The 26,592-nt window shown below is 43.4% G+C and overlaps 1 protein-coding gene across 1 annotated transcript in view; it reads left to right on the top strand.

Annotated features, from left to right (window-relative positions):
• Positions 1-1,481: 1,481 nt before the first annotated feature.
• Positions 1,482-26,592, top strand: part of Mcu (mitochondrial calcium uniporter) — a 163,846-nt gene continuing 138,735 nt past the window's right edge. Inside the window, exon 1 of the mRNA XM_057751943.1 lies at positions 1,482-1,628. Coding sequence (XP_057607926.1) covers positions 1,482-1,628 — 147 coding nt within the window. The remainder of the gene's footprint in view (positions 1,629-26,592) is intronic.

Below are 26,592 nucleotides of genomic sequence, written 5' to 3'. Positions count from 1 at the left end.
AAGGAGTGTTTTCAAGAGAAAGTGAGAATCAGCCCAAGACAGGCATGATGGTTCATGCCTGTAATCATGACATTCAGGAGGCTGAGGCAGGACTGGGAATTCCAGCCCAGTCTGTTATGTAGTGAGACTTCATCTCACACATGTAGTGATGGGAGCAGTGGGCTGCGTCCCTGGCACCTGGCAGCCTGCATGGCTTTACCTGAAATAATTACACGGAAACTGTATTCTTTTAAACACTGCCTGGTCCATTAGTTCCAGCCTCTTATTGGCTAACTCTTACATATTGATCTAACCCATTTCTAATATTCTGTGTAGTACCACGAGCTTGCTTACCAGGAAAGATCTTAACCTGCGTCTGTCTGGAGTGGGAGAATCATGGCAACTGCCTGACTCGGCTTCTTTCTGTCTACTCCGCCTATCTAATTTTTTGTCCTATTAAAGGGGCCAAGGAAGTTTCTTTATTAACCAATGACCTTCCTTCATCACAAACAAAACTCAGAACAAGAAACAACAAAATAAGAGTTATTATATTCTGGGTGAGACGGTACATGCCTACAACCCCCACACCGGGGATGGTGAGATCCGAGGTGAGTTTGAAGTCATCCTGGGCTACATGGACAGCCTGGGCAACCCAATGAAATACCTCCCTCTCCCCAAGAAAGTTATTCTGAAGTGTGATCTAATTGCTGTTTTAGCAAAGTTATGAAACTTGATTCATCTTTACAATGATTTTATTACTTGTCGACTTTTTTGGTTTTTTTTTTTGTGGTTTGTTTAATAAAGGAGCCCAAGGTCAACTATGATGATGAACAGTGTTGCTTTTAGAGAGGAATGTCAGTGTTGTAAAGGCGCTGTGAAAAAGAACGGGGTGTTTCCAATGTCTAGAGAGTTCTGTTCATTCCACCCAATGGCAGGTGCTCATCCTGGAACTTCGATGCTACTGCAATCATTAAACCTTATATTGTGTTACACAGCACTGTCATTGGGTTATTTTATGATTCGGGGTTTGTTTCGTCATACCCAAATGCTATCCTATCCGTTATGGCCGCTAACTTTGGACATGTGGTCGAGAGTTGTAGCAACCTACTTCATATGACCAACTGAGTTCTCCTGTAGACAACTTAGAACACTCAGAACTCAACTCCGAACACAATTGGCACAGTTATCTATTTCCCTAGTTCCCAATGTCACTATGCTTGGTAAAGATTAGCCAGATCGAACTTGCCATCCCTTACTGCTCCATTCCAAGTGCTTCGAGTGCCAAAGACGGGTTCCCTAGAATTTGCCCGTAAGGTAACTCTGGAAGTGACAGACAGCCCGAAGCCGGGGTTCTCCCGTTTTTTCATTGGTCTTCGAAGAAAGCCCCGCCTCAGAGGCTTCACTCAGGACTGCAGTTGGCCGGGTGCGGCTGAGTGGCGGGTCTTGGCCACGCCCCGGCCGTCCGCTGCGCTGCCTGGGCCAGCGCCGTTTCCAGTTGAGAGATGGCGGCCGCCGCAGGTAGATCGCTCCTGCTGCTGCTCTGCTCCCGGGGCGGCGGCGGGGGCGCCGGCGGCTGCGGGGCGCTGACTGCCGGCTGCTTTCCCGGGCTGGCCGTCAGCCGTCATCGGCAGCACCAGCAGCACCGGACGGTGAGCGAGCGCGGCTCCGGGGAGGGCGGGGCGGCGTGGGGAGCCGCGGGCAGGCCGGGGCGCCCGGCGACTTCCCTCAACTCGCGGCCGCCCCGGGGTGGCGGGCCACCGAGCCGCCGTGTCCTTCAGCGCCTGCGGCGGCGACTGGGAAGGCAGGGCGGGCGGGCGGGCGGGCGGGAGGCAGAAGAGGAGGAGGGGCGACAGCAGGGATGTTCCCGCAGGACTGGGGACGCCAGGGCGGGGAAGGCACGGGACTTGAACCTCTCTCTGACCCGCCTGTGGGCTCGGTCCTTCCCTCCGTCGTTGCTGACAGCTTTGCTCCAGTGCTCCCGAACTGAGCCCGGTGCGAGTTGTCTCCTTCTCTCCTCCGCTGGGCTGGTCGGGGCGTCCTGAGTTACCGCGGCTGCCGGTGTGTCAGGAGAGTGGCAGTGCCACGCTGCTAGGAACTGTCCCCCGGAGAACACCCCAGGACCCCAGGAGGCTGCTGCCTCGCCCTCTCTCGGCCCCCTAGGAATGCGCAGGAGGGGAAATCAAACTTTATCCCTCTCTGAGTCCCTGCATGTGTGTGTTCCGGGAACCAGTTTCTTCAAGGTGGATGCTGCATTGCTTCAGGAGACAGGCACCATCCCCTCGGGTCCTTAAAGGTTCTGGTGGTCCCTTCGGAGGGTTGGCTTTCATGCTACTACGCTCGTGCCCAAAGGAAGGACAGCAGGCACAAGAGAGGCAGCATGGCAAATTGTTCACAGAAGCAGTGATTTGGTGGTTCTGGGTTTTATTGCCTGGCAAAGAAAAGGAATTCTGTCTGAACAGCTTAGGTTGTGTGTGTGTGTGTGTGTGTGTGTGTGTGTGTGTGTAGTGTAGTGTGGGGAGCACGGGAGCTTGGCATGGAGTTTTTCACCTAACAAATCAGCAGGTTCTCTTCCTTTGGACTTTTGAGGCCCATATGTCTTGGTCTCTGGCCAACTCTGAGAGAACAAGTGTAGGTTTAATTTTATAGGATGAGCTCGTATATTGTGGCGCTGGGAGACTCACTGTATCCAGCCCAATAGAGAAAGACCCTTCAGCCTGTGCATCATGACCTGTCTTGTTCTGATTCCTCATCTCTGAAGAGGAAAGGACTGGAGGTTTGCAGAGAGGATACCCCTAGACCCAGGATAGCATGAGATCGTGGGAACATGCTCGGAAAAGACCCGAGACTCGGCAAATGCAAGATAGTATTGCTATTATTAGCCGTAGTTACGGACCCGATCATCCTTCTTGTGAGAAAATTGCACTTTTTCGTATTTGGCATACTGACATTGCTTTGCTGAAGCATCTGGGTGAGAGCCGAGTTTTTCTATAGTTCAATTCTGATTTGCATGTTTCATAGCCTCCAGTCATGTTCTCTGAAAGACATAAAGGCCACTCCAAAATCTGATGGCATTCGTTCCTCTCTGAACTATGGGAAGACTTCCCGAGTTATCTTTGATTTCCAGTGAGGCATCTTCTGATTTTTGCAGTTTGTTTTTAATACTGTTTGGGTGTGGTATTCAAGTGGTGTTTAGAAATGTGTGCCTCGTGTATTTTCTCCCATGCAAATGCACCAGTCTGTGAGTGTCTTCCTTGTAGGGACACTTCATGACAATGTTCTTCTGTGCTATTCTGAGGCGGGTAAAAGTGGTGTGCTGAATTCCTAGCTGAAAGCACAATTAAAAATGAAGTGTTATTTTTGAAGGGCAGAAGTGTTGTCATGGGGATGCTGACTTGTAAATGAACTTAGGATCCTAAGATTGGAAAGGTGGTGAACCTGATGATTTAAAGATGTAGACGCCGATTTTGAATTTCTGTCCAGTTGCTCCAAAGCCATTGTGCATGCATCCCTATCTGCAGTTCTGTGATTCCTCGCATGACGTTCCATTTGAAGGATGTCTCTTAGGGATTTGACTCTTGATCTTTCAAACCTGAAACTGAGGCCCAGAAAGGAGGGAGACTTGGCCCAGAGTACATAGCTGGTAAACCTAGTCCTGACCAGATATTATGACTTCTTTTTTGTGTCTTTTTTTATTGTATAATAAACCATAGTTGCCTTAACATATCTCTGCATCATTCACTTATAAAATTAACTGATTGTCTGCCAGGAAAGTATTTCTATTTCAAAGCCACAGGGATAGGAATCTTTCGGTGGATCTGATTTTGAGGCACATAGAGTAGGTGAATATGGAACCAACAACTTGCTCCAAACAATCGATGTTCTAGTGATCCTACCCGGCGAGACACTGGGGCCGAGTGGGGACATCCCATGCATGCAGCAGATGGCAGTCTGCTTCGAACCTGGTCATAAGCCTGGCTTGTGTCACTTTATTCAGCAGTAGTAGGTCCAGAGAATTAGAGCCAAGGGTCATAGCTAATAATAGCTCTCTTTTTTCCCCAGCTTGGGCCACCATTTTTATTTGTTTGTTTGAAGCAGGGTCTCACTATGGAGCTGAGACCAACCGAATGACCTCTTCTTTTCCTGCTTCTTCTTATTTCCCTGGTGTTGGGATTACAGGCATATGCCATCATGTTCAGCCTAGCCAAGAGTCATTGTTTTAAAACATGCCTAAAGCAAATAAAACTTTAATAAAATGGTAAATATGATCGAACAGTTATAAGCATAACTGTTCACTATTCCCCCATTAAAACATATTTCACCCTCCTCCCCAAGACACAGGGTTTAAAATCAAGTTTTTCTTTGTTGTCCAGGTAGTCCTCTAACTCCTGGCCTTAAGAGATCCTTCTGTTTTCAGTTTACCACCTAGCTGAGACTACTAATGTGCACCCATGCAATCCGATTCTAGAGTTATCTTTCAGTGGAGTAAAGGAACATGACTTTCCCGGTCTTTTTTGCACCATGCAGTATGATTTTCCTTCTTGTGTAAAGAGCCCTCTGTTGTCGTCCTACTTGAGAGCACTTACAGTGCATAGAAACTCTTTGTCGCATACCGTCCTGTGTGATTAATGAAGGTGGCTGCTGGTTCCAAAGATGCTCTTTCGAGGGGAACTGCCTTTCACCGTGGGCTGTGCAATTCCTTTGCTAAATCAAACTGTTTCGTCTCTGGTTATGACAGCCCGAGTGTTGGCAGTTCCTGGTGGTCAGCATCTGTGCTAAGTTACAAAATTGTAAGCAACCATTAGACTGTTACAGTTTGTGCCCCCCCCCCCCCCCCCCTTCTCCACACATTGCAGTTTCTTGGCAGTAATACTGTTGCAACTTACCTAAGGCTGCTTGGCTTGATACATAGTTCCCCTTGGGGGCAGTATGTAGCCCAGGCTGGCCTCAAGCTACCTTTGCAGTCAGTACAAGCAGGCCTTGAACTTCTAGTGTTCTGCCTGCATGGGATTATAGGCCTCTATGAGAATGCTAGGCTTAAACCCTGATTCTCTGAGTTTCTCCTGGTCCGAGTCTGCCTTTCATTTGTTGGATCCGTGCACAAAAACCTCTACTGTAATTAAGCCAACTCCAGCGCTGACCCCAAATGTCCCATCCATACCTACTATTAAACAGATTTTGTGGCTGACTTTCAGCTGTGACTACCCTTATTCATTCCTCTTATGTCTAAGGTTCATTTCAGGCCAGCGACTGTCACACTACTACTTTCAAGTCTAACACCGTCACTTCATAAAGTTAATGAAACAGAAGAGTGACTTGTGAGGTTGTATTTGTGACAAATAAGAAATTAGGGATTGAGATTCCTTTAAATTGATATGGGTTCAAGAAGGCTTAGTTTAAGGCTGGGTGGTGGTGGTGGCACATGCCTTTTATCCCAGCACTCAGAAAGCAGAGGCTGGTTGATCTCTGAGTTCGAGGCCAGGCTGGTCTACACAGCGAATTCCAGGACAGCCGGAGCTGCACAGAGAAACAAACGAAGCTTAGTTTATAGCTTAACTTGGTGATTCCTGCCTCCTAATTTTTTCTCCCATTCTTTAATCTAAATCCTGATAGAATTTATTACCTTCAGGAGGCAGATCAACAGTGTACTCTCCACGTTTCATTGGTGGACTCCTGATCTACTGGGGAGATAAAGTCAAGATGCGTATCTTACTTTTCTTCCCCTCTTGACTCTTTAGCCTGTTGTCAAGGAACCCAAATCTGAAACATTGCTTCAAGCTTGGTGATGCCAGTGATGCTTTTGATTGTATGCTATATTTCTTTATGATGGGTTGGCGGCAAGAGTTGGTACCACCAAGTTAGTTCTGTCGTGGTCAGTGGCTATATGCTTCCATCAGATTCCAAATATATTGTTTTTATTCTACTGTAGTATTAGAATATTGAGGGTCTTGGATAAATTGGTTTAGAACACACTTGCTTTGTTTTTAAGGAGGCAGGCATCCTTTTGTTCATCTTAAAAATCTTACTTATTTTTTGAATCCCACAAAATATTATGAGTGAACGAATTTGGATTTATTCAACAGATTCTGATTATTTGATCTTTTTAAGGCTCTGAGGACTTTATTTTATTCTCTATGAAACTTCATAGAAGAAAAAAGTTTAAATATATAATATAGCATCAAGGATGATGTAGTCAAAGACAGTACATTGACAGCCAAACCTTTTCTATTTTTTTCCTTTTGAGGTTATGCCTGCCTCCTATTAGGTCTTCTGGAATATGATGTCATCATATGAATAACCACTGGGATTAAGGTCAAGATTATATTTTAATATTTTAGGATATCTGCTCAGCGTTTGAACCTTTGTTTTTAATTGGACTGATTAAACCAGGGCTCATGGATGTATTAGAATTATACATTATTAGAAAAATTATAGCTGTTGTATACAAATACATCTGGAACAGAACTCTGAAGCCCCGAGAGCAGTCGTTCTCAACCTGTGGGTTGTGACCCTGTGTATTTGTGTTGGGGGGGGTCCTTTCACAGGAACCACCTAAGACCATTGAAAAATATGGGTATATACATTACAGTTCATAACAGAGCCAAAATTGTACTTCTGATGTAGCAATGAAAATAATTTTATAATTGGGGGTCACCACAACACGAGGAACTGTATTAAACGGTCACAGTATTAGGAAGGTTGAGAACCCCTGCACTAGAGGAAGCAGGAGTGTGAGACAGATGGTTTTTTCATAGTATCTGTGAAAGCAGTGGTGAGAAGTCCTGAACATTCGTTTCTTCTTTCTCCAGTCTAGCTCTTTTCCACTAAATTACATGGTTGTGTATTTTGTTTTTAACTGTTAGTTTTGGTTTTAAAAGGTGAATTGGAAAAAAAAGCTAATTGGGGTAGAATTCTTAAATTCTTGAACAAGTGCTCTCTGATACAGATCAAGCTTGACAATAAATGCTTAAAAATGCCTGCCAGGGCTGGAGAGACGCTCCGTGATTAAGAACACTCACTGCTCTGAGGGAGGACCGGAGCTGGCTCCTAGCACCCACGTCAGGTGGCTCACAACTTCTGCAACTCCAGCTCAGGACTGTCCGATTCTTCTGGCTGTCTCGGTGGGCGTCTGCACTCATAAGCCTGTGTCCGTACATACACATTCATAATTAAAAACAATAACAGGAAGTCTTAAAAGAAAAGCTTCTGCAGGTTCAAAATGAAGGGGGGGAAACCATTTATTTCTGCACACTTTGTTCAATGCTTGCAGTGAGATGGCTGTGTAAAAATGAAGGTTGACATCAAGCAAATTCATTTTAATAACTTTAGTGAGCTGTTGGCCCATAAACTGTATACAGGTTTGAATCTTTCATAGTCATAAAAATATAACTTGGTAAATCACATCACCAACTGGATCTAACAGCTTGCTAAAGCAAGCCTGTTTCTGATGCAGTTCTGAAGTAAATGGATAACAGGCTATCACCTCTTAATATCTCCTAAAGATAATGACTTTTTCTAAAGGCTGTTTTTGGTAACATTAAACGTATTAATCCATAAGAATGTGTATTTACCTTCTTTGCATCATTACTAAAGTTTTCAGTTTTTGCATGTTTTCTGCTATTTATTGTCCATTTGGTCATTTGAGGAATACGCATAACAATCTCTAGGAAGTTGCGGAGGCAGACAGCCAGCAGCTCAAAGTCCTGTCTGTTTTAATAGGTATCAAAATTCTTACATTATCTTGCCTCCTAAGACAGGGCTGTGTCATGCTTCCTGTCTGTTTTGAGTGATGTTTCAAGATATTAATATCTGCTTTAAACTTTGATGCAGAGAAAATTAAAGTGACTGATAAATTGTCAAATAACAATAGAACAAATGAGTTAGCTTGTACTGTCCGACCTCTGCAGTGTAGAGAGAGCCAAGATCTGAGAGCATCTGTAAGACCCTTTAATTCCCACCATTAACCTGGGAAAGGCACTATTATCCCAGTTTTGTAGATTTGGACTTTGAGGGTGGGTTAACTTGTTTTGAAGTACCAGGAACTATTTCAGTGCCACTATCTATCTCCAGCCGCCCCTGCCTCCTCCTCCAAGCATTTGCTGCAGTTTTCCTTCTAAGAGACCTCAAGGCCCTTCCTACCGGCTCTAGTCCTCACATCTTTCCCGGCGTCCTTCAGGTTAGCTGATTGACTGGGGTCTGAGTCAGGTGTTTGCCTCCTAGGGATCTTGATAATTTAATCTGGAATGCTAAATAGTTCCAGTAACTGTGGTAATTGTTGAGTGTTGCTTCTATACTGGATAGTTCTGTAAGGTTTCTAGTGGATTCTGTGACAAACTGCTCCACCTGCAAAGGTTAAGTTACCCAGAATCACTTGGAAGGGATGTATAGAATTTCCTTGTGGGCCTCTGTGCGAGGGAAGACAGCCTTTGGTCGGTGAAACGAGAGTGCAAGCAGTGTGACTGGTTGTGCTGTTGATGTTTTCCAAATGTAGTCTTTCCTTCCTTTTTATTTTTTCTTCTGAGACAGAGTCTGTCTGTAGAGCCTTGTCTGTCCTGGAACCACTGTGGAGACCAGACTGGCTTCAAACTCACAGAGATCCTCCCACCTCTGCCTCCTGGGTGGGTGCTGGGATTAAAAGCATGGAGCACAATGGCTGGCTTTTTTTTTTTTTTGCTTATGGAGGTTGAGTGGGAACACTGGGAGACACCTGTTGGAACTGGGAAGGCTTCACTGAGGTGGCCTCAGAGGAGCTAAAATACGAAGCCATTTATGCACGTGGGACTGGAAAATGTGGTTGGTGTTTTGGGGACATGGAGATGTGAGATGACCGACCGTACTAGGGAGTTTGTTACAGTCGTAATACGGACAAGATCAGCTACGGAGGGCAATAGAGGCGATACCAATAATAACTCTTATCACTTTCACCAAGCGCTTTATATTAGTTGTCTCCCTCAGTTTTTGAGTTACCCCAAGATGTGAGTATGGCTCCTTTTCTCATCTTACATATAGTGATACTAAGTTACCCCTTACTGGTTATGTGACTTGTCCGGGATCACAGCTGATAGCACTTGTCTAGGGCCACATACTAGCAAAAGTAGAACCTAGCTCGTCATCCCAGAGAGCCAGGCTGCAGCCTCTGGTTTTTTAACCACCTCGCTATGTGGAGAGGTCAGGCTATGACAGTGAAATGGCTTGCAAAGGTGCTGACAGTTTATTCAGTACAGCAGCGGCCATTTGTGGACTCACACCCTCATGGAACTTTGTATTATAGAATCACTCGTGTGTGTGTGTGTGTGTGTGTGTGTGCGCGCGCGCGCGCGCATGCGTGCATGTGTGTTTGCTGGTGTAAAGGGTAAACTGAAGAAAAAAAATCTATAAAACAGTAATTTTGCTTTGTATGAGGCATGCATGATTTCTTTTCTGCTTGAAAAGTACCACTAGGGTCTCCTTCAAGTTGATTTTGCAACTGAAGAAGTCTCGGTTTGAAAAAAAAAAAGAAAACAACCAAAACCAAAAACCACACCATTGTTTGTCAGTAGACGAGTTTCTGCAGATATAAAGTAGGAGAACCACTTGATCAAGTTTATGCTTCTACGTGGGTCATGCTGGCTTCAGTGTACAGGGTGGATAGTGAGGACGGGACCACAGGGGTAGAGAGCAATAAAGGGTCGAGCGGTTCAGTGGGTCCAGAAGAGATGGTTGAACTAGGACATTAGCTAGAGATAGGATGCACAGAATAGAGAGAGGCAAGTAGGGAGGAGAGCGTTTCCATACGTGGAAGTGATGGCTCCATCCGTCTCCCCAGCTCCTAGCCAACACTGGGTTGAGGGCATTTTAATTCAAGGTCTGATTTTATTCCTCAGGCACAACGATCATTTCTTGATCTTTGAAATTTCCCTTTCTATATGCTTATTAAATAGGCTTCGCTGTGTTCTTTTCTGTGCTTGTAATTTTGTATTAAAATATGTTGTTGTGCTTTTATTACTTCAAGCTACTTTTACATTTGTATATCAAATTAGATACCTACCTTCTCGTGTCCCTGCCTCCCCTCTCCTCCCCATAGAAATCAGGAGATTTTCCCAGCAGTCTGAGAAGGCACACACAGCATGGAGAACACTCAGGAAATCCCTGCACAGAGACTGCATTCTGTGTGTTGCACGCTTCTCAAAGCTTTGAGCAGTAGCACTTTGTATTATGCTCATCAGAGGAGGACTTTTGAGTAATTTTCTCTGACTTAGTTCTTCCTGGCTTTCCATTTTTGTCGTGTGTGTTGACTCAGAGCTTTTTAATGGCCTTAAGTTTTGATTCCCTTAAGGATCTATTGAACCTTGTATGGTAATAGTCTTGTCTTTCTTATCTTTTCCTTTAATTTTTTTCTTTGAATTGGCAGGTAAAAATCTTACCTGTGCCTGTTTAAGGGAAGCTGTTATGGGATGTTTTGGTTTGTGTACACATCGTGTGATGTTCAAATAAGTAAACATACCTATCTCCTTAAATATCTGTTTTCACATTGGGAGAACATTCAAATTCAGCACATGGTTGTCTAATGTCTCCGTGCATAGAATGCCATTTCTCCTGAGGTAGGCATTCCGAAGCATGAGTGTTTTTCTTAGTAAAATTTTACCCATCTTCCTTTCTACATTAGAAACGTAAATACAGGGGATTCCTGGTTCTTCCACTGCCCCCATTGCTTGCGAAACTAAGATGAGAACAAATAGTGTGGAGCCGTTTGTGTAGAAAGCGTAGATTCTGGTCTTCTGCAAATGCGGGTCTGTTCCTTCAGTCACTGTGACCGTCTTTCACACATATTGTGGCATTTCTATGGAGGAGGCCATGCTTGTGATGCCGTTGGTGGGACCTGGAATCTTCGGAGAAAGGATAGCTGTACCATCAAGCTATTGCTAGTTTTCTGAGCTACTTAAATGAAGGGGTTATAAATGTGTGTATGTTTGTATGTTTTCCACTAAATATAATTGAAGGTGCCATGTGGTATAATAGTGAGAAATGTGACTTCTCTTTAAACTTGCATCTGATCTTGGACAAGACATTTAACCATTTGGTCTCAATGTTTTTATCAGTAAGTAAGAATACTCAATCAAGTGAATCGTAAGAGCTTATTTTGCTTTTCATTTATGTGTGTTCAGGTGTGTGTGTGTGTGTGTGTGTGTGTGTGTGAGTGATGGGCATGCATGCTGGGATTAAGGTGCCACTGTATTTGGTTGTATATTTTTTAAATATTTTATTATTTTTATATATGTGTATGTCTGTGTGAGTGTATGCCACCTGTGTATGAGTGCCCACGGAGGCCAGAAGATGGCGTCAGACCCCCTGGAGCTGGAATACAGCTGGTGAGTTTTCTAATGTGGGTGTTGGGACCCCACTGGTCCTCTGTAAGATCAGTATGCAGTATTCACTCCTAACTGCTGAGCTGCATCTCTCACCTCATCTTTTATATTTATAACTCTTACAAGTAACCTTTGTTTCATTATGAGGCCTCATTAGAGTTGAACATCCAGGTTTCATTCTTACATTGAGGTCAGGAGCTTGAAGTAAGACAAACAGCTCTCTAGTTCTTCATCATGACAGTTTCCATAATTTCATCTGATTCCTTGTTCAATATTTACCTTGTAGTCACCCCCTTTAAAGAGTCATTTATGGCTGTAGTTTCATCTTTCTCCTCTGTGTTTGCCACTGGCCTCCTCCTCCTTTCCTTCTTTTTAATCCAAACTATTGAGAGAATGGCAGAAGAGGTATGGATGTGTTGGGGAGCCAAGAGTTTGGAGAAGGTCCAAGCAGTCAAAGTTGGAGTGCAGTGGTAGGATTATGCTAGTAAATTAATTCTAAATTGTGGCATGCTGGCCTGAAGCAAGATGCTTCTCCTCTCCTTTGTGTTCCATTAGTGGAAAGTGTAGCAGGAATACCGTAGTGCGTGCTTGTTGTTTTCACGATATTCATGTACTGACAGCAGTCATAGCATTGGTGGGCATCTAGAAGCCTGTAATGTCTTCCAATTCCACAAGCAGAGCCAAAGTACAGTGTCGAGAGCCTAGATAGTCCATCACTTTTGGATGGATGAGTCAGTGAGTTAAACAATCCTAGAGACCATTGTCTAAATCCTTTGGCTCCAGGGGAAATGCAGTTAGCTGTAGATCATCTTGTTCTCTGCCAGGACAAGTGATAGAATGACTTCTGATTCATGCAACAGTACATCATCTTGAAGGAGTTTGCATTATGCTGAGGCAGGCAAGGCTGTATAAAGGCTATGCAGCAGCCGTAGTCAGGTGGCGGCGGCGGCGAATGCCTTTAATCCCAGCCCTCTAGAGGCAGAGACAGGCAGATCTCTGCGAGTGTGAGGCCAGCCTGGTCTACAGAATGAGTTCCAGACAGCCAGGGCTACATAGAGAAACACTGCATCGAAACAAACAGACAAGCAAACAATTGGTGCAGTAGGACTGAGTGGTAGGGTGTTTGCTCTTGAGTTCTATCCCCAGGACTACACAAAAATGGAAAGAGGGTGGCACAGAAATCACTACCTGGCCTGTGTTGGTGGGAGCTGGGTTCTGCAGAAGACAGGAGGGAACTCTTTGAAGAGGCACTTTCTGCTCCAGTTCCTCCCTCCATATATCCTAAGGTGGCAGAGTTTTGCAGGTGTTTGTTCGGGAGTTAACCTTCTGAATCTTCATTCTGCCCCCACCATGGCAACATCTTTGCACTGTCAGGACCTTGCTAGCTGCCATGAAGCAGCCTGTGGCATGTGGCCAACTGTGATAAAAATCCATTTTTGGATTTTAAAACAGAATTCGGATAGCAGGGTACTTTAGAGAAGTATATTTAAAGGTAGGTTGAATATGGTGGGAACAGTAAAAACCTAATGAGGATGTTAAAGCTACCAGAGTTCTCACTACTACTACTTCAACCACTACTGCTTCTCCTTCTCCTCTTCCTCCTCCTCTTCTCCTCCTCTTCCTCCTCCTTCTCTTTCTCCTCCTCTTCTTTCTTCTCTTCCTCCTCCTCTTCTTTCTTTTCCTCTTCCTCCTCCTCTCCTTCCTCCTCTTTCTCTTCTTTTTCTTCTTCTTCACAGAAAAAAAAATACTAGATTATGCTGGCTTGTCTTGGTTGGTTGTTTTCTTCTGCTCCTCTTTCATGATCTGTAAGTGCCAATGGTAGAAGGAAGCTTTCATATACAGATGAAAAAGAAATTTTCTGGTCAGCAGAAGTGGCTGCTGATTTTTTTTTAAATCCAAGGGTGTGTATTCACATGCCTAAGGTTTTTTATTTTATCTTTAAGTCCTAAAGAAAGTAAAATCTTAAATAAATTTTCAGATCTGTAGCTCTGACCTAAGTCTGAAAACAAGATGTTTCCTAAGTACAGTCGAGGTGGTAAGGCAGAATGTTAGTGTAATACATTGCAGAACTTTTAGATATTGATTTATTTAATGGAGAACCGAACAGTGCTTTCTTTAATTTTAATATCTCATTCTGCATTGGTCTTTGATTCAGAATGAATTATAATTCTCAGCATGGCCAAATACCACGAAGTCGGGTGAGCTTGAAATCTGTAATGACTTTCTTTTGAGTGATTGCTAGAGCTTGAGGTAGCAAAGGAGGAGACAGAAAGGGAGCTATAATTGTTTTTTATTTTCTATTTTTGCCTAAGATGAGTATTTTGGTAAGATTAGATGCAGTGATGGGCTGAGGCCCTGAGTTGTAGGTCAAAAAGTCACATCGCAGCCGGTACCAGAAAATCACCACAGAAGGAGTTAGCTCACCAAGGAACTCACCTGGAAAGACCTGTCGCAGGAGGGGATTTCCTAGGGGTGTCCATTGTAAGGGGGTTCCATCATTCTTGGCCGATCCCCTCAGAGCCCCCCACCCCAGTCTTGTTTCCTGTCTCTTTCTCAGAAGTAGCATTCTTTGGATGGTGTTTCCCATCCAGCGCATGGTTAACCATTTGTTGTGTCTGTGCATGTCTGCAAACTGCACAGTCTATAAACATGCTTTCTAACTAGTTAGAAATAATTAAATCAACCATATTTAGAGGGTTTTACACTGTGTGTCTTTCTCCAGTTCATTCTCTTTGCATAACACTTTGACAATAGTTAGCTGAGGGTCGGCCTGCTGATGCAGTGGGTAAGGGTGCCTGTCTCCAATCCTGAATACCTGAGTTCGACCCACAGGACCCACTTGGAGAGCCAGTCCCTCCGGGCTGTCCTCTGACCTCCACCTGCACCACCCCCCAAATAAATAAAAGTAATACAAAATAAAACCATGTTTAGCTAATACATTGTTAGGTTCATTCATTTTAATTTTAGCATATTTTATGTGTTTGGGTATCTTGTCTTCATGTTTGTCTGTGTCCTGTGGGCATGCCTTTTGCCCTTGAAGGCTAGAAGACAGCATCTGGTTTCTTGGAATAGACAGTTATAAATCAAGGTTGTTGTGGTGCTGGGAAACAAATCCAGGTCCTCTGGAAGATCAGCTAGTGCTGCTAGCTGCTGAGCCATCTCTCCAGCCCCCAGTTCATTTGTTCTTAAGTGCTCTATGACATTTCTGTCTCTGATCTATATATATGAGCATTTCCCTGCTAACCGAGTATCTTTTTCATTGAGTATCACGAGGAGCAGGAATCTATTACGCCATTTTTAAAGTTAGACTAGGAATGCTGTTTTGCCTTTGAAGAAAAGCTAATCTTTTTTGGTGCGCAGTGTCCTCATTGATCATATTCCTGGGAAAGCCCTTTGTACTTCCCCCAGAGAAGGCGGAGAGGAGTAATGTCTCATCACACAGATGAATACGTCCTGTGCAAAGCGCAGAATAGCTTCTGCTGGGAGAGCGAGCTCACGAGGGACAGGGCTGCTGTGGGAGAACTTACTTCACTCCAGTGAAAACGGCAGGGTTTTCCCACTGCAGACAGGCTGTGGCTGGAAACTTGTTGGCATCAACTTGTTGTTTCTCTGTGTCTGGGATAATCTGCAGTGTGCAGGCGATGCTTTATTCTGTAAAAGGATATGATGCCTTTTATGGTAAAAGAAAAGATTGTTGTGAAATTGTGGCATGGCTTCATGGAGCTGAAGACATACAAGTTCTAGAAAGGACGAGAGGGACTCCTTTGTGAGATTGTTGGTGTGAAATATTCATCTGTTTTAATGATGAGTCTTAGGCTCTTACTTACAGTCCCTGTTTTAAGGAGCAATCTTGGGTACTTTTTTTATCCTCTTCGTCTCATGCTTTTGTCTCTGTTTGCAGACTCCTGGCTAATGGTCTGAGCATTTTTACAGAGCCCACAGTGCAGAGCTTCATTCAGGTTGTCCCTCCAGATGATTTGCTGTGCCGTGCATTAACCAGAAATGCTGAGACAGCAAGGGAAACACTAATAAATGGGATGCTTTCCAGGGATGGTTGCTAACGCAAGGCAAGCACAGCCAAAATCAAGAAGAAATTGTTACTTAGGCACTCAAGATGTAGTCTGGCCAGATACGCTATTAACAGTGAGTAGCCAATTGTAATTAAACTAATTGGGACCTGGGCAATTTGAACTGCCAGATTGTCTGTTAAAAAGAGTAAGCAATTTTAATGCATCTTAGAATTAAAGGCTATGAAGGGTGGAAATAGTATACGTTCAATACTTGTGTGAAATTCTCACTAGATAAATACATTAAAAAAAAAGAAGGGTCATGCAAGTTTGACACAAACTTACTTAGAATGAAAAAATTACATTTGCCTTTTGAAGAAGGTGTAAGTTCCAGAGGCTCAGGGGTGTCTGGGCTTGGCTTGCCTGTGTGTTTCTTCCATGATCTGAGAACCAGTGCGCAATGGGCTGCTGGTGAAGGGAGCAGTCTGTCTGTCTGTCTGTCTGTCTGTCTGTCTTGTTTTTAGGAGGTGAATGACTGGCAGAATGATTGTTTTGTTTTTCACTGCCGCTCCTTTTCTAATAAACACACTTTGAAGAACCCAGGTGTAGGGTATGTATGCATGGGGAGAGGAATTCCCGACGTGTAAAGACCCCTTTTATTAGTGTTCTTGGTATTAGTAATCTCCAGTCATCCCTGCTCCAGAGAGCTTTGTGGCTAGGCCAATGTCCTGCATCTGTTTTTCATGTTTCAATTTGCTTATTCATTTTATGGATATGGGTGTTTTGTCTGCATGTGTGTCTATGCATCACATGCATGCCTGGTGCCCTGCAGAGGCCAGAGAGTGTATTGGATCCCCTGAGACTGAAGTTACACAGATACGCCACCATGCGAATGCTGAGAATTGAACCCAGGTCCTCCGGAAGGGCAACCTGTGCTCTTGACCGCTCAGCCATCGCTCCAGCCCCGTGCTTTTAAGTGTACTCGATTCCTGAGTCTTATGAGTAAGCGTGGCTTCTCTGAAGTATTGGTTGTTAGAATCCACTTTCATTAGAAACGTGATTCTTCATTGTTTATTAGAGTTCTCTGTTTCATCTCTATATTCTGAAGCAGAGAAGAGAGTGTGAAAAAGATTCCCCATTTTTGCAAGGCTTTCTCAAAGTATTAGTTTGTGGGTTGTTGCTTCAGATTTCCAATTCCTCCATCTGTGTGAGTTAATACTCCATTTCTCGGAAAGGCTTCTCCCAATTCATCTGGACTTGCTCCAGGAGTGCTCTCAGGAGGGCTTTGTAGACTCTTGGCCTTCTAGGCTGAAGTAGCCATGCTAGCAGGTCAGGGCCTTCACCTTTGACATTGACCTTACTTTTCTCTGTTCCTTTAGGTCTTTCATGGCCATTCCTTCAGTGGCTGGCAAGATCCCCACCTCACACCCCATGTTCCCTGCCAGTGGCATCTTAGCTGCTAGAGTGTGGAGCTGGCCTATGGGAGTCAAGTAAGTGCCTTTTTTACTATTTGGCATGGTTTTTGCTTACTTGGCAAAGCCATGTAGAGAAACTTCGTAAGATGAGTTTTTAAAAAGGCACTTGCTTGATCTTGGTGGGCCAGCTGTGCTCCAGCCCTCTCCCAAACACCTGCTAGCTAACATGGGGCTGAACTTAGGGAGGCGACTCTTACAGAATGGATTAGTTTTGCTAGGATAGACACAAAGGGAAGATAGAGCTGATCTTGGCCCACACATCCACACCGGTGAGCAACTCTTGTCCCATCCTCAAATAAATCAGAATGGTTAGGTCAAATAGTAATTACTCTAGTTATCTGCCGATGTAGTGGTTTATGGATGACCGTGAGTCTGCACGTTTAAAGCAGCTATATAAAAACACAATAGGTCTTCCAGGGAAGCCAGTGACCTTGGCATTTATCTGAACTAGTTGCTTAACAGGTAGAAGGAGTAACAGTTGACACTAATCAGACTTGGGTTTCTGTATTTATTGCTTAAGTTGCTAAAACCTGGTATTTTACTTTTGCAGGTCATCATGTAAATTTTGCCTGTATAAATTAACACATCCCATTCTGTCATAACAACCATGTAAGGGAGAGTGTTTTCCTGCTCTGTCTTTAGGTATTGGTGACGTGACCAATTCACACAGGGGAAACTTGACCATTCGCAGGTATGTGGAGATTCTGATTCCTCCCTGCAAGTGAAACAGTTTGTCTTAGTGAGAACTTGTGATGTAGTGTTGCAAAACTCTGTCTTTCCAGTTGCTTTTCCTGTTCCACTGTGACTTGAAGAAGACGGGCAAACTGTAGCCTGCACTGCTGCTTGTTTTTACAAATAAAATTTTATCTAAACACAAATCCATTCATTTCTATATGCATCTCCCCTGTATAACAGAATTGAGTTGTTACCACAGAGACTGTATGATTCCATAAAGCTTAACATAGTTACTATTTGGCTTTTTAGTAAGAAGCTTGTCAACTTCAGCTTTAAATACATAAAGTTGCTAGGACCTTCTTACTGATCTCAAAGCTCCTAGGATTAAACCAAGGAAACCTAGACCTATGTCAGGGTACTGCGGACCAGCAAGTAAGAATTTGCAGTACACAGAGTGATATGATTACTTTGTCATTTGAGGGAAATGCTCCTGTAGCTCAGGCTGACCTTGAACACTATGTAGCTGGGGATGATTTTGAACTTTTGATCCTCCTGCCTCTACCTCCCAAGTGCTAGGACTGTGGATATGAGACGCACACCTGGTTTATGTGGTGGTAGGACTAGAACCCATGGCTTTGTGCATGCTAGACAAGCACTCCCCAAAATGAGCTCATGTAGCAGGGTGGGTTCTACAAGGTTAAGGAAATGAAAAAGTACCATGGATATCCAACTTAATCTTTTCTTTCATTTATCACCCCTTTAGTGTGTGTGTGTGTGTGTGTGTGTATGTGTGTGTGTGTGTAGGCATTCATTCAATGGCAAGATGTCACTGTTTAGATTCTCTAAATGTTTTGCAGAATGGAGAGTAAAGCTTTAACTAGGATAATTTGCACAGGCTAGAAGTGAGAATGAAGGACCTCTTGGTGAATGGGAGAGATACTATAGTTGATTGTAGACTTGAGATCATGATCTTGAGGACTAGCGATACTCAAGGGTCACAGAGTGGTCCTAACTAGTGGTAGAGCTGAATGAGGCCAGGTCTCTTGACTTTCGACCAAGGTTCCTTTCCCTGGATCTTCCATCATATTTGTGGAGTTTTCTCTAGTACCCGAAAACCTGTCTACTTCTTCTCCTTTCTCCCCCTGAAATAGAAGCAAGGACTTGATGACTGTAAACTACTGAGATATGCTTTTTGGAATGTTATCTCTGATTGGAGGTTTGATTCGTTACTACTTGACGATTATTAGAGGCTTGCCTCTTAATGAATTATTAAATGCCTGTGGTGTAAAGTTGGGAAGGTTGGAGTAGATGGGATAGAAAAGAAAGACTTATTTGTATCTTATAGCAAGGTACAAAGCCAATATTGGTGCAGATAGAAGTGTCCCATGTTTGTCTGTGTGCCTGAGTTCATAGAGGGAAAGTGTGTATGTGCGTATGTGTACACATGTGTGCACAGGCATGCGTGTATCTAAAGCTCTTCAAGTGTGTCCTAAAAGAAGTTCTTCAGGTGTTTTACACATGCAGACGACGTTTTAAGTAGACATTTAAAATTTTTTAGCATAATTTTAGATTTGCAGACAAATCTAAATTCCTATATATTTCTCAATTCCTATATACTCTCTCTCCTCCCATTTTTCTTTTTATTGACTTTTTACACAGCTATGGCACATTTACTGTAACTAATGAACCAGTCTTGATCTTTCTCTACTGAAGTCCATATTTTATTCGGTTTCTCCCTTTTCTTTCTTTTTTATGTTCTAGAATTGTGCATGCAGGTGCTGGAAAGCAATAAATGAATTTTTATTAACATGGTCATTGAGGTGGAAGCTGTTTATAAAGTCTCCTGGAAATTAGGCTAGTTCTGAAATGCCTTTCACTTTCTAGATATTTAGAAACCAATGTAGAGTCTTGGTCCAACTGCCACTGCTCTGAGCTGCAACATTGATGTTCTGTTGTAGCGCACAGAAGTTACTTTCCAGTAACAATGGCACTGCACTAGTTTGCTCCTAACTTTTAGCAACACCAATTCTGAAGAACAGAGACTCTTGAGTTATCCTGTGCTACAGTTACTCCTGAAAATACCATAAAGTAATGACCTCCAAGGACTGATGGGCCAGCTCTCCTCCTTCTATACCCTCTTCCTACTAAAAGCAACTCTGAAGTTATACCTTCCACAGTCCTCTGCTCAACTCTGAAGTTTTTACACTAGTGGCTGATAAGCCAAGGTGTAACTTGGATTCTTTAGGATGTTCATGTGGGGGTATGCTCTCCTTCCCACTGACTGCTCCTGTTAGATGGTGAGCAAGTGTGAGACCTGCCTCTCAGCATCTACACCTGCCCTTTGGACTTCAACGTATCACTTCACACCTAACCAGAGCCCTCTTCCCAAATGGAGCCGTTTTGTGGCTTTTCTTCTTGGTACCGTTGGTTTTCCAAATTATTTGAGTTGAAATTAATCTCGGCTTTCACCTTTCCTAATCATCCTTTTAAATTGTGGTAAAATAGGGGCTGGAAAGATGGCTCAGCCGTTAGGAATACTGGCTGCTCTTTCAGAGGCCCCAAGTTTGGGTCCCAGCCACTTAACGTGGTGTCTTTTTTTTTTTTTTTTTTTGGTTTTTCGAGACAGGGTTTCTCTGTGGCTTTGGAGCCTGTCCTGGAACTAGCTCTGTAGACCAGGCTGGTCTCGAACTCACAGAGATCCGCCTGCCTCTGCCTCCCAAGTGCTGGGATTAAAGGCGTGCGCCACCACCGCCCGGCCTTAACGTGGTGTCTTACAACAGTTCCTAAGTCTAGTTCTGGGGAAGCTCATGACCCCTTCTAACCGTTGTAGGCACCAGTCATGCAGATGGTATTCATACATAGATGCAGGCAAAAGCACTCGTACACATTAAGTAAATTTCAAAAGAATAAATTGTGGTAAAATATGTTCAATATAGATCGAGCATTTTCTCTTTTAAAAAGTGTCTAGTTTAGTATCTCACCCTTTTGTGTGATAGCTAGATCCTAGTTGGTTGGCTTTGTTCCACCTCTTACTTTGCCTCTTTGCTTCCTAGCATCACCTCCTTCTTGTTTAGGTTCCTGTCACGTGACTGGACTTCTACTGCATAGGTCCCAACTCCAGTGTTTCCCCTGTAATTAGTTCATTTATGGCTTCCCACAGATTGGCCTCCCTAATACTTAGTGGTGGCCCTGGGGTAGATTCCTTTACATTACTTGCCATGCACATGACCCTGGGTTCTATCTCTAACACCACAAATACAAGTAAGTAAATGAATCCATTGAGCAGTGACTAGTTAGTAATTTTTATAATGATATTTTTGTTACTATATTTTTATTCTTGGGAGTCTTTTGAAGTAGGTACAAGATTGCCATTATTGAGGAAAATGGGCAGGAGGTGTCTAGTAATTTGTCCAGGCTTGGGAATGATGGGATTAGGAGTTCAAATACACGTTCACATATTTCACAGTTGTAATGTCTACCTCCCTATAACCTGCCTCCTACTTTAAAAGAAAAAAAAGAAGAAAAGATATCACTGTGTTGCCTAGGCTGGCCTCAAATTCCCCATTCTCTCTCTCAGTTGGGTTTGTATATGCATTGCACCCAGCTCCTCCCCAAGTGCTGCATGCCTTGAATAGGGTTCTCCCTACATACTAGCTGTGTACCCCCTTTCTCTTGGCCTCTCACTTTGCAGAGCCACTAGTTAGCTTCTTTCTTCCCTCTTACCATCTCACTTTCCATCCTTCAAAACACAGGTTAACTCCTGGATGGCTAATAGTTTCTGCCTCTAATCTCTAGCTGACAGGATACTCATTATATTAATTAATACTCATTTATTAATACTAATATGTTAAACACTCATTAATACTTGTATTTTAATATTATATTATATATTATGCTCAAATACTTTGTACTCCCATTGTTTTGAGTCTTTTGTTGTTTCTGTTGTTTGTATTGGGTTGATAAGAAGAAGTTCTCATGAATATTTAAACTTGGAGAGAGGCGCTTAGAAAAGAAGAGCGGGAAACACGCAGCCAAGCACAGGCATGGGCTTTTCAAGGAAGTCACCAAAAGTGATTTATTTTCTATGTTGAGATCCAACACTGGCCATATGCAAGCCAACAAGCACTTCACCAAGGAGCCTCATGCCCAGCCTTGTGTCTTATTACATGAACAATTCAACCTGGACTTTAGGTTGTGATCTCTTTAGGAAAGGGCTTGGCTTTGTAGCGTTTCTTGATATCCTCTGCAGGACCTTGTTGTATGGTAGCTGTTCAATAAATGAATGTGTCAATCAATTTAAATAATAAGAAACCCCTCCATGGCTAAAGATATATGATGGCCTTCTCTGTTGGTTAATTCTCATGGTCAGTGATTGGACTGACAGATGTCTTCATTAATAAAGCATATTTCTGGATGAGCCTATGAGGTTGTGTCTAAGGACAGCCGACCTGTGGGACATCAATTAAGAGACAAAGGCCTGGGTGGAATGTGGGCAGCACCAATAATGAGCTTGGAATTGAGTAAAGGGATGGAGGAAGCCTCTAGCACAGCCACACTCTCTGTCACCATGAGGTGAGCAGCTTCCGCCACCACACACCCTGCTGCCCTGACGTCCTGATCACACGCCCCGGGCGCGTAGCGATGGAGAGAGCTCGTGAACCATGGAGAGCTCGTGAACCGCGAGCTGCACCTCTGAAACCAAGACTTAGAGTAAGTTCTAACTCTTTTGCGGTTTTTCCTCAGGTATTTGTCACTGACAAAAGTCATACCAGTACCACAACATCTTAGAACTCCGTTCTTGGTTGATCTTCTCGAGATACTTTGACTAGTGGTCTTAATTTAGAACTGGGGAGGAGATGTTGAAGTTAGAAGGAGAGATTTTTTTTTTTAAAGTTATGTAAAGTTTTATGTGTATGAAGTTTTTGTCTGTGCACCACATGCTTTCCTGGTGCCCACAGGGGTCAGAAGGAGGCAACAGATCTGGGACTGGAGTTAGAGATGATTGTGAGCTATCTATCACGTGGGTGCTGGGAATGGAACCTGGGTCCCCTGGAAGAGCAGACAGCGTTAACTGCTGAGCCATCTCTCCAGGCCCAATACTTGTTTTTCGAGATAGATTCCTTAAGGTACTCAGGCTAGCTTTGAACTGGACTCAAGCGATCCTGCTGCCTGCGTCTCCCTAGAGGCTGCTGTATTAGCTACTAGGCTAGCATCAGCTACTGATGCTTTGTGGAGGAGAAGCCTGGTAACCATTGCCACATGCTAACTCAGAGCAGAGCTGCTCTGCCAATGCCGGTTAACTGCCTCTCACTGTCTCACCTCCTGCACTCAGAGTCAGGCTCTAACACCTTCCACCTAGATTGTTTTCGCCCCACTTTCGTCCCTTCTGCCTGTTGGTCTGAGTGCAGAGTGACAATGCTGGGCAAAAGGTCCTCTTGGTCTTCCTGTATCTTCTGGTCTTAGTCGTAGGAGAAGCCCAGGTGTCCTAGAGGTGGTCACGAGAAGCCACTCCCCAGGGAGAGCCTCTGACTTGCAGCTTTTGCCTCCTTGCCTGATATAACTCCTCCCACACTGGCTAACTGAAGTTACAGAACGTGTGACAGTCTGCTCCCCAGCACCACTGCTGAACATTTGGCTCCAGTCCGACTCCCATCTGCTGCCTTTCTTGCTCTTGCCCACTCTGTTCCTGCAATCCTGACCCCTTTTTGTTCCTCAGAAACGTTAGACACGTGCCTGCTTCCCGGTTTTTCCCATTTGCACTTTTGTTTGATTGGGAAGCTGGTTCAGATCTTGAGCGCCCACCTAAGAAACTGGATGTGATGGCAGGAATCCCTCCAGTGCTGAGGAGCAGAGACAGGGAGATGCCCCAGGGCTCCCTGGCCAGCCAGTCTTGATGAATCTGTGAGCTCCAGGTTCAGTGACAGATGGTCTCAGAAAATAAGGTGGAGAATGATAGAGGATGATATTTAATGTTGACTTCTGTCCTCATACACATGTACACACATGTGCACATATGTGAACATGTACACATATATACCTAGAGACACACAGATATTAAAGTATGGCCTAACTAGTTGCTGCTGCCTTATTTTTAATTTTTTCTTATTGATTGATTGGGATGGACACACACATACTCACACACACTCATACACACAAACACACACATGTGCGCACACACAAGCACACACACATACACACAAATACACATTCACAAATGCACACTCACAAACACACACACTCACACTCACAAACATACACTCATACACACATACTCACATATACACACTCACACACACTCACAAACACACATACACATACTCTCTCTCACACACACACTCACAAACACACACACACACCATGATGCATGTATAGGAGACTGAGGAAAACTTTCAGGACTCAGTTTTACTCTTGTACTGTGTGTGTTTCAGGGACAGACACATGGATTTTGTGTTTAAACTTGAGTTCTCCTATCCTTAAGACATTTCATTGTATATGAGTAAAAACTTGAAAAACTCCAAATTCTGAGACATTTTTGGCTTCAAATGTCTTTTCAGGTACTCAACCTATGCTGTCCCCTTTGACCAATGAATTCCCTTCGGGTGCACGTTTCCAGTCTTTGGCTGACACTTGCGTTGCTAGGGTGATAACCACGTGAATTCCTTATTGTTCACGGTGAATTTTAGAATGCGTTGCTAAAAATGGAAGTTATGAGAATTGTATCTGATCCGGTCTTTGTCAACACCATGTGTCACCAAACGTTCGGGTCTATGACTTATGTGAAAAAGCGTATAAGTATAAATTAAATTTGTATTTCTTGCATTGCTTCCTCTTCCGCCTCCTTCCTCTTCTTCGTCATCCTGTGCTGGGGATAAAACCCAGGGCCTCTGTCATGCTAGGCAAGAACTCATCTCTGAGTTATACCCAGACTGATGGTGTGGCTTTGTACTTAGCTGATTCTGTACTAATTTTTGTTTCCTATTTTTGCCACTCTGAACATTGTAGAAAGCTCTCAGTCCATCTCTTATGTCTTTTATCCCTAATGAGATAACTGAGGTGTGATATACAACATACAGATCACTAAGAGTTTTTCTAAGGGTCTCTTCTGAGTCATTTAAGGACAGAAAATAGTTATATAGTTATACGATTTGGCATTCATTCATTCATTCATTCATTTACTTTTGAGGCTGGGTCTCCTAGTAACATTAGCTAGCTTTAAATTTGTTATATAGCCAAGGATGACCTTGCACTTCTGGTCCTTCTGCTTCTACCTTCCAAAGCTGGTCTTTTGGAGGTGAGCTACCATGCCTGGTTTATGTAACACTAGGGATTGAGCCTAGGGCTTCATGAATGTCAAGCAGGTTCTTTACCAATTTAGATACACCTCCAGCCCAGATTTGCTGTACCTCTAAAAGAATGTACCTAATAAGTTCTATTATAAAATTGACCATCTTTTTGTTTTCAGCATGGCTGTATGATTTTAACACAAAATTTCATCCAAGGATCTTAGTTTAAATACTTGGAACCAGTGCAAGATTTTAATAGATTAGAAGATAAATGGAGTTGGGGAATTTTAATACTTTGTAGATAGGGTTTGAGAAATAAAGGCCATTTTGGTAATAGATCTTTATTTTTAAATTGGATATTTGCTTGGTTGCAAGAGGATTAATTATAAGAGTCTCTTTCCCTTGGTCTCTCAGCTTGAACAGATAAATATAGAGCACCAGGGTTTGGAGAGGGAACTGTAGAAAATGTGTGGGTAGCTGTTGTAGTTTTACACAGAAGATAACATCTAGAATAGAGAACAGATGAAAATACTCATTGAGGATTAGTGTTCTTAAGACATCATCAGCGACAGCGTTCCCAGGCCTTGCATTTTGAGCCATTCAGAACCTTGCTCATTTTGCATGCCTGATGGTGTGTCACCGAGCTCAGCTCGTTTCCTTAATCATGGTTCTCCATGTTGGGAGAACATGTTCCTTTCTCCATGTTTCCACACTGATTCCCAGTGCCTGCTCCTCCTCATCCTTGGAAGGCGTGTGTCTCCCTTCCATACCCCAGTTTCAGATTTTTTTTCAATATTCTCTATATTTTTTTCTTCATAAAGCCCAGGTGACTTCTCTGGCCCACACTGATTCTAATTTTTAGCTTTTGACTTCTGTAGCACTGAAACTTTGAATTTCTTTCAACTGGGTCATGAATATGTATTTGCATAGTAGTAGAAAGGTGTTGGTGTGTGTGTGTTTCCTTGAGGGCCTCATGTATGTAAAACACTGTTCTAAATACTGGACTTATGAAAATGAGTGCCATACACAACATCTCTGTCTTCATGAAGTATACACTCTCATAGGCACAGACGGCCAATGATGAAACAATTAATAAGAAACATTTCATCATTTGTGCTATGTGAAAAAAAATGTGTGGATGAATCAGAGTTCTTAGTAGCGAATGACAGAACCCACTTAGGTTAAGCAGGAAAAAAATGTTTTAAAAAGGTGTATTAGGTAGTTCATAGAACCCAGAGACTCAGTCTTGGCAGATACTTAGCCAGGAACCATGCCAAAGTTCTGCTGCTGTACTACAGTCGTTGGGGACTCTGCTGCTTTCGCTTTGAAACAAGTGTTAGCTCTTGCTTCGCTAAGTATGATATGTAGCCATGAGGACCTCTGCCATTTCCATTTCTGATAGAAGGCTGATGTCACTCTGAAACTGTCAGATTGGATCCCACATGGCCATCTTCGTGATATCATTTGCTTTCTAACAGAAACACACCACATGGGTATGTCTGACTGGCAGAACATAGCCACTTATCTGCTACTTGTTTGCAGAGAGAGGCTGGGAAAGTCAGGTTTTGATTTCTGTCATGGGAGGCAAGCTTTATAAGATGAGAATTTCCCCCTAACAAAAAGGCTATTTAAAAGTACTAAGTAGTTAAAAACCACGGGGAATTTCATGCTGTAGAGAGTAATTAGAACATCAATTTAGATTTGAGTAGTTACAGAAGGACTCACGTAGGGCTTGGTACTAAGCTGATGCTTACATGACAAGGAGAAACCCTTGGAAAGTTTACAGGTGAGTGGTATTCCAGCGTAGAAAACAAGCGAAAAGGCCTTGGGC

This window comes from Chionomys nivalis, chromosome 19 (assembly GCF_950005125.1).
Source record: "Chionomys nivalis chromosome 19, mChiNiv1.1, whole genome shotgun sequence".
NCBI classification, from domain to species: Eukaryota; Metazoa; Chordata; class Mammalia; order Rodentia; family Cricetidae; genus Chionomys; species Chionomys nivalis.
This window is presented reverse-complemented; position numbering and strand designations above follow the sequence as displayed.